The sequence below is a fragment of the Solea senegalensis genome, linkage group LG3, assembly GCF_019176455.1.
Source record: "Solea senegalensis isolate Sse05_10M linkage group LG3, IFAPA_SoseM_1, whole genome shotgun sequence".
Lineage (NCBI taxonomy): Eukaryota > Metazoa > Chordata > Actinopteri > Pleuronectiformes > Soleidae > Solea > Solea senegalensis.
Window position 1 is genome coordinate 13803175 of NC_058023.1, and position 9189 is coordinate 13812363.

The 9189-nt window shown below is 38.9% G+C and overlaps 1 protein-coding gene across 1 annotated transcript in view; it reads right to left on the minus strand.

Moving 5' to 3' along the window:
• Positions 1–385: 385 nt before the first annotated feature.
• The window catches only part of LOC122766125 (phospholipid-transporting ATPase ABCA1-like), an 87522-nt gene continuing 78718 nt past the window's right edge, over positions 386–9189 (minus strand). Inside the window, exons 35-36 of the mRNA XM_044020765.1 lie at positions 8572–8889; positions 386–3125 (exon numbers count right to left, since the gene is read on the minus strand). Of these exons, the coding sequence (XP_043876700.1) occupies positions 3003–3125; positions 8572–8889 (441 nt within the window). The 3' untranslated portion in view covers positions 386–3002. The remainder of the gene's footprint in view (positions 3126–8571; positions 8890–9189) is intronic.

Sequence of the window (9189 nt, forward strand, 5' to 3'; positions counted from 1 at the left end):
TTGACTGCTGTCTTCTGTCCTTGGTTTCCAGTATGTTTGTATCAGATAGGACAAATACATCAGTGTGGAATCAGCATGTAAAAAGAAAAGTAGAGCAGAAACAGCTGGTTGTCATTTTCAGAGGAGAAATGGAAATTTGTGCTGGAATTAATTACATTAAAATAAGTCACCACAGTCTCCACTAAATACATTTAAAAAAAAATAAATAAAAAAATAAAAATAAAACAAACGTACCCACTGTCGATCAGCACACTCTAATGGTCTGAGTGGACGTATGTGTGAGTCTGCAACAGAGGTGTCGTAAAACGAAGGACATAACAACAAACTAAAGAGATTTTTAGTGGCCTGAACGCAGCAATGGATGAACATTAAAGTCAGGGTCACATTACAATTTGTGCAAATGTTTAATAATCATTTCGCTTGGCATGAGGCAAGTACAAAGAGGAGATCTTAATCTTTGCAGTGGATGATAGTCATGTGAGGACTTCACACAGAAGCATACAAACGACGTCTCACTTGAAGTAAAGTGCTTTGACAAAAAGAGCTTTAGTGATTTAAACAGGGACGTCACCCGTACAACGCCTTGTTACCGAATCAAAACCCAATATTGTGAAAACTCAGGACGTTCTTTTGACGACAGCATGAAATATGTGGCGTCCTTGCAACTTTAGTTTGGCGACAAGAAGAAGTGGAAGAAGGCAGGCACAGTAAAAACAAACAGCTTTCACAGTGACTAATAATATTTTCTTTAAGCTAATCTGGCAAAGCGGCCTTTCATCTTGTTAATCTAAACGACTGCTTGCACACTGATTAAATCGAGGAGAGTTTGTCTGTGAGCAACAGCTCGAATTGTATTGAATTGAGTAGAGATTCAGTGAAGTGGAATCTCAGTGAGTGTGGCAACGACCAGACACCAGATCTGTGGTACGATGATGATGACATCCCTAGTTTTACATTCTTTACATTAAGACACTTAAAATCTATAGTGTAGGGTATAATAAAATATAGCTTTGAGAAACTATTTGAATTGTTTGTTCAAACGTTATGACACAATATCTGTATACATTAGACACAATTATAGTGAAATCAAAAGTTTACATGATACATTTAAAATATTTTTGGTCATAATATCAAGAGGTACAAACAATGTTTCCCTCCCTTCCCTGAACAGCAACTGAAAAGTAACTAAATGCATTGAGGACCTGTTACATATCACGCTCCTAAGGCAGTTTCATGAACTAAATAAAGTTTATGTGGTTATATTACATTAAAGGCACTTCTACAGACTTCTCTTTTTAAAATGACTCAATTGAAAGCACAGTAAGAACTGATTCTGGCTTTATTATTAATTATTATTATTATTATTAAGGCAAAATTAATCAATGTTGCTTAGAAACTTTAAATAATTTCTTTGGTACAGTTGGAAATAAATGACATCTATCCCTGTCAATCTACTTGTCTATCCCACATAAGGAACTTTAACACAATTCTATGCAGCGTCATCACTAAATTTCAGTTTTTTACGAGTTGTTTTGGAGAGACACTGTAACAAACATATTTACTTTATCAGCAGAGTCACAGAGTACACAAAGAACAGGTAAACACTAAATAAGAAATATTAGAAAGATACATAAAATCTGCGTCTAATTGCTCGGAATAAAGGTTGCCAGTAAGCTGTGGTTGAAACACTTACAAGATGTGTTTCCTTTATTTCAGACCAAACATGTTTGACAGCTGCTTGACTGTGACTAACCCCAATGTCTTTCATTAAACACCAACTACAGCTGACTGAAGGCTCACTGAGGCATTCAAAGCCAACACACTTGACAGAGTTGTTATTAATCGTTTATGCTTGGTGGCAATCAATGCATTGCCTGTCAGCGACTCACAGTGTGAGGTGAAAACTCACTGAGCTCCTGTGATTTGTGTGTTGATGAAGGAATTTCACTTCAGTCTCTTGTTGATTCGCTTTGAGGCGGGATTAAATGTGAACGTATATGACGCGACTTTCTTGATAGTGCCATCAAACACCTGACCTGATCAGTTCCACGTCACCAATAATCCATCACACTAAAGCCAATGCCAACCTATAATAATGTATACAACAATACATGTAAACAACTGTACTCAGGAATAGTTCAGCACTTTATGTTCTTGAGGTATATTAACCTGTGTATAAAAATGGATGTAGTCTACTGGTGTGAAAAGTGAAAACCAAGACGTAGAGAAAAAGTAGCAGTTAGCCTCCAGGGGGCGACTCTACTGGTTGCAAAAAGAACTCTCAATCAAGAATCCAAGGGAAAATAAGCCATGTTTTGTCTAAATTTATAAGATCAGTAAACCTTTCCCTGAGGAGTTCAGTGTCTTCTTCAAAAGAATATTATGGCAATTTTGTAATCGATTTTCTGATACAGAGAAAAATAGATAAGAGAGCACAGCGAATATAAGAGAACACCTGAGTGTTTGACAGCTGGTATTGTCCAACAGAAGCCTGGTTGCAGGTAACAGGTGTGAACCTCTGGTCTCAGAAACTGACATGGCGCCAGTCAAACTGTCAATCTCAGTGCCTCATAACTGAAGTTTGTTTTTTTTGTTTTGCTACCAAAAAAAGCTACATCCATTTTTAAATACAGCCTATGGTGTCAGCAGTTTTCAAATCTGACGTCCACATGTGCTTTATTAATATTTCAACTACGTGGCCCTTAATTCTAACTCTACTAAATCTACTGTATTCATGTCCACACTGGATGGAGGCTATATTAACAGTGCTATACATTTGTAGTATTTTAGGTTTTTGATTTGTTGCATTAGAGATCATTTTTAGCTTTTGTTTTTTTACACACACACACAGACAGACACCTTCACAAACAGTGCAAAGTGTATATCACAAACAATAGGTCGTGCCTATGTTAAGAGTATTAATTAGGACTGCATCTTTGCAGAGAAAAATCACATGCATTCACTTTTGATTACAATATATTGCAGGCTACTGTAGGTGTGGACTATACACCTTCTCTACCCCCCATGGAAGGTGGCACAGGAAGCTCATCTGAAATGTCCACTGGGTTGTTGTAGCCCTGAGACTCCTCTTCTGTGTGCTGGTGCCTCGCAAAATTCACAAAGACCTGGAATGTTAATGAGGAAAGGTTACTCAAAGATGAAGGCAAGATGAACACTTAAGACATGCAGGACTGAAACGCTTGAGGACATTTCTCTACTCCAACATTTGCCTCTAAACCAAACAGAAATTGTAGTCCAGGCAATGGGGTGCATGTGAATGAGTTATCAGACGAGAGCTATGAAGCATCAAGTAAGCATCGAGGCTCACGGTTTGACATCTTTGACCAGCTGAGAAAAGGAGTAAAAACAGTCATTCTTCGCTCTGCGATACATTTTCATGTCAAAAGAAATCAATCTTAAGTCGTTCATAAAAAGTCATGTGTGTGCCGTAAACGCTGCTGCAGTCCAGGCTTTTTGTTCTCTTAGCTTTCGCTGTCTGCTGCGAATTAACCACATTCTCTGCAGACACAAGCTACAAAGAGAATCTAAAATGATAAGAGAGGTTTTCAGCAGCTGCGTGAATATCAAAAGTCATGTGGATTACTGGATTGTATTTAAAATCTTAATAAAAAAATAAAAGCCCATTTCTGAAAGAAACTACTCTGTCATCTCCATGGCTACAAACTGATACAACAATGAGTGACAATAATGGGATCTTTTCAAGCTTTTGTTTAAAAGAAGCTTGGAAAAACAAAGACGTCTGTTTTTAATCAACCACTGATGTAATTGAATAAGGTGTAGCCTGATAATGTAATTTAACTAAAACAAAAAACAAGTTATTTTATCTATAAAATGTAATTTTTGAGCAAAGGAAAAGGCTTTTCAATGACTGTGCTGCACTGTTCTAAATCTCTACGATACGTTTATTGGTGTCACACATGTAGGATATTTAGTTTGACAATTTCAGACATGATAATGACTATTTTACTTTATTTAACTTACTCAGTTAGTAACTATTTGGTAGTATAACGTTCTTTTCTTTGTTCTTATGCAGGACAGAGACACTGAGCACATCTGCTGTTTACCAGATAGGTCTTACGTTAATCCTGGAAGCAAGGGAGGGTTATGGAAACTGTAAAATAGCAGATAATCTCACGACTGGAGAAGCAAGTCACACCTGTCGCACACCTGAGACCAGAGTTCGCTTCTGCTCCTGGGATATCAGACCATCGGCCAAGGTGTGCTAAGGTCAGGGTTGTGCAGACATCACTTCAACAAACGTATCGCCTGCCTATCTGTTTCTATCACTCCCGTCTTGGCCTCTGACCCTGTCATGGGCTGATATTGGCTGGATGTGCTGAGGTTTGCTCTGTATTTCATATTCATAGTCAAGCCCAGACAGTTTGTACAATAATTTATCAGCACAATTCACATTTAACTTTCCGAAAGGGCTTTAATGGTGCAGTTGACAGCATTTTAGGCCGAAGACAACTATGGTAAATTCTTCCTCTGCATTGTGATGTGATTGTCCCTCATTCTGCACTTTCTGTATTTAGTCAACCATCCAGTCATGACCTGAAAGTCATGCACCAGCGCTACTGAGTGACATTCTCTTAATAACAGATGGATACGGGCATTAATTACATTACAGAGGAAGCATTTGAGTGTTTATTTGATGCTCGTTGAGGCAGAACAGAAGAGGTGAAGGACACTCAATCTCCCAATTAACTTCTCATAGGTAGCAAAGGAGCCTGTGCACAATGGGAAAAGGCACATATATGCATCTACGTCATTCACACTGTGTGTCCATGTTGTGTCATAAAAGTGCAGCAATTTTTTAACGTTTTTAAGACGTTAGAGTTTGCTTTATTTTTGCCCGTCACAAAATGATTAGACATAGAAAAAGCTGTGGCTCTTACAAATGAATATGAAAGGAAAACATTAAATTACATTAATTATCAAACAAAAGCCATTCTTGCTGCCCTTAATACTGCTGACATTAAGAGTTCTGTCCCCGCAATTATTATTGGACACAGTTTGAAGCTGCACTAATGATTTTTGGTGGCAGTGCAACCCTTGACATGTTTTCGTCATAATTGGTTAATGTGGGCATCACGTTAGTGATTCAAATCATTATGTGGAAGGAAAACACTAATCTCATTTGGAGTCATGTCTCTGTCAACATGATTCATTTACAGTGGGCTCACTCTGCTCTTTGTAATGTTGACAGCAGAAAAAAACCCCAAAACAAAACAATGCTTTAAGACTGAGCTTTCATTTCTGCCGTTACTGGTCTCTCACTCAAAACGAGGACAAAAGACCTGAATGATATGTTTGAACTGACAGCAAACAGCGGTGATCAGTCGCGATCCATTAGTGAAAGATTTAAAATTAGACTCGGATAAAGTTAAAAACAGAAGAACACACTGGCTAACTAATACAAATGGAATATTTCCTTCCTCAATGTTCCATATGGGGTTTTAGCATGCACTTTACATATTTACATATTACATCATCAACATTACAGAACACGTACTATTTGGTTTCCATTTAATTTGAAGCCGCAACTGATGTATTAAAATGATGATGTTGAGTTTGTTTGGGTATTCCAGTCATTAACGAGACCGTGTGACTATGTTAAGGAAATGTTCATTCTCTAAATCCTATTGCATATTAAGGAACCAAAAAAAGGCTAAATAAATTTGACAAAAATAGAAAAGTGTTCAGCCATTCCACCGCAGAGGTCACAGTGTGAATGTCACACACACACAAAGCAGCAAACACTTCATATTTGCACCACACAGTCTGTGTTTAAAAGACACACTAGAAAGTCACATTTTCCTTTGAAATGCTCCGTCTGTTCTGCACTGTCCTGGCCATCAATGTTAACGCCCCAGCTCCAGGCTGTGTGGATCAATATTAATTGTAGTGCAAGTTGTGTGTTATACTATAGGTCAGGGCTCTTCTCTATAAATCACCAGCTGAAAAGTGACTGTCTCAGCCTCCACAGGTTCTCCTGCTGTCCCCTCTGTGACCTCCTGAACCAAGTATGATTTATTTACTACCTCTGATCTGGTAAATATTGACCAGAGCACAATGTGGCGCAAGTTCACAAAGAAGAAAACAAAAAAAATTACCCAAGGTTAGAGTTAATAGTGCGGCTGAACACCAATGATCTGTGCAGCATAAACAGCGTTCTGCTGAAATATCCTCCAGAAGAAACCTAATCTGACTGTAAACCAGACTGGATAAAAGCATTTATATCTTCTTAAATTCCTTTCGTGCCATAGTGGAAGGCTAATCTCCCCCTGAAGGGTATATATTTATTTAAATAATGCTGCAAAAAAAAGGATTTATCTTGAATTACCACTGTGTTGCTAATGGCAAGCTTGAAATCCCTGTAGTGTGTATTGTACCACAATGTAATTCATTTAAATATAACAAAGCTGCAGTTCAATTAAATACGCAGGAAAAACTCAGTGTCATGACTTCTGACCCATGGTTATGCAGTCTGTGAAGATCTAGACAACTTACTTAATTAGTTTCTATTATTTGTTTTCATTGTTTCAGGTTCCAGTGGATCTTCAAGTTCTTTCATCCTGGTTTTCTCTGTTGTTTGTTCTGATTATGTCTTGTTAGTTTCCTGTTTTATTTTGTAGTTCCTCCCCACTGTACACCCTATCTGGTTTTGCTTCCTGTGTTTGACATTTTCAGTTCACCGTGATTGGCCGCCCCATCGTGATGTTCAATTATCCCTGCTTCCCTAGTATATTTAGACTCAGTGCTCTTCGGTGTCCTGGACTATGTTCAGATTATCAGGCTAAAGTGACTCCTAAACTTTTTGCGATAGATGTGGCTAAGATCTGATTTTTCCAGGCCTGAGTGGATGAATTCCAAATGTCAAATCTGATCCGCCTCACTTTAGTATGTGATCCCCCATATGTGGCCAATGTGACATGGGAGAGAGCAGTCGTATCAAAATCCATGTGGCTTTTTGCTGATACACATGCGCTTAGTGTTGTCGTCTCTGACCGACACCGCAGAAGCATGGCAAACTCAAATAACATCGGAGGAGAGTGTTGTCCTCGAGAGCTAAAGCTAACCCACCTTTTGAGAGGGCAGCTGTGTTCAAATGCACGACACCTGTAGTTAAGAATGTGAGCCCTCATATCTGATCTGTAATGGATCTCAGTTGAATCAGATTTGCATAATGTGCCTGGTAATCTGAGCAAAGCCTTTATCTGTTAATCTGTTGTGTTTGGTTCCTGCTCTCGTGTTTGCATTTGTGCTCAGTTTTTGAATAAAAAGTGTTGTTATGCATTTGGCTCATATTTTGGTTGAGCACTGACACTCATGTCTTCCTCTAATCCAAGGATAGGCTTTTTAATCCCCTCTCGGTGGCATGGAGCACTGACCTTCCTCAACCCCTCAGAGGACATCCTCACCCCCACATGGTCATCTGCTGCTGAGCTAATGGTAAGTTTGCAGGACCAGACACGCTCACACCCTGAGCTACTGATTGCATCAGGTCAATGGGGGCATTTCGAAAACACAGGGTGAAACCAGTCTATATCTCAACAATCAGGGCTGTGTAGTGCACTTGTGCTGGAGTACAATATGGGCTCTGGTGGAGGGGAACTTTGTGTGCGTATATAAATATATAAAATCTGTCTTGATCAATACTGGGAGCTGGTGGATGAACTATGGCTACGCAAAAACTCTGTGTGGGCCTCATTGGTCAGTCTGACAGCCTAAATGGGAGAAGAAAATGTGTAGGCAGTGATAGATCTTCAAATCTTATCCTGGAATGAGCAGACTACCATTAACTGAGAGCACTTGCAATGCTGAATTCATTGATTAATGGCCTAATGATCTGTTAAACTGAGCTGTCACAGCACAGAATTACAGTACGACAATAGAGCATGGCCTCAGATGCCTTACAGGGCGCCTAAATTCTGTTCCTGTCAGAGGAGACATTTGGAGTCAGATCATGTTTCCACTGCATATGCTCCAAAAAACATTTTTATTTTGTTCTCAAGGATAATCACAGAAATGATCACTGAACATCTCCAAGTGTAAAATTTGGGCTTCACTCTTTTTATCCAAGTACAGAGAAAACCGTTTCTCCATCTGGATTGAGAGAGGGGTTAACACCACATTATTTTGGTTTAAATTTAGTATTTAATCACTGCAGCCGTACATTGACTAAACCTAACAATAATTTAAAAAAATGCTAAAAAGTAAAGACTATAAAATACATGAAAAAAAGAGATTAGGAAAAAAGAGTTTTCCTAATCCATATCCACAACTGTAAAATGCATATGCACAAATCACAAAACCATAGTCTTGTGAATAGAGAGACTGGAATAATGTACTGTTGCATTTCTATAGTAATAAAAAGAAAGGATATTTATTAGGCACTAACCCAATGCAAAAATATTTCCAAAGTCTATAAAACTTATTACCTTCGGTCTTTGAGCCCCAGCATGACAGAAAGCCAACATAAAAGCAGTTTTCTGAGTCTAAAGAAGGAAACAATAACACCTAAAGTTGACGAGAAAAAAGCCTTACCTGATCCAGAGTGGTCTGTGACACAGAATAATCCTCCACACCAAGCCTCTGCTGGTGGCTGGTGAACTGGCTGAAGATGGTGGCCAACGCTCCCTCTGCATATGGCAGCTGATACTGCAGCGTGTTGTGATGCTTTTCCTTCAGGACACTGCCTGCGAAGGTCTGCTGGACAAAGTCCTCGACTAGCTTCAAGGCCGGAGGAGAACCACCAACCCTCACTATCACCGTGTAGCCATCCCCGAATCTAGAACAAATAAGCAGTTCAGGACAAAAGGCCAAGGACAAAGAAGCATGGTACTCGCCAAGAAATTCACCTTTCTTTAATAGTCATTATGCAGTGTGATGAATCAGGGTGAAGGAACTAAGGAGTTGTTGAAATGAAACTGGTCTCATTTTATTGAATGTACTCCATGTATTCCATGTAGGGTGAGTCATAAGCAGTTATGAACAAAAGAAACTCAACTTCAAAAGTTCAATGAAGTTGGTGTTAGGTGGATAATAAACTCCTCCATTTTTGCAATTAGCAAAATGCCCTGCACCTACTGTAGAACAAAAGGAAAGCATAATAGCTCAGAGGGTCAAAACCACTCTAAATCCGAAGTAGCTTTAATGCAGCTG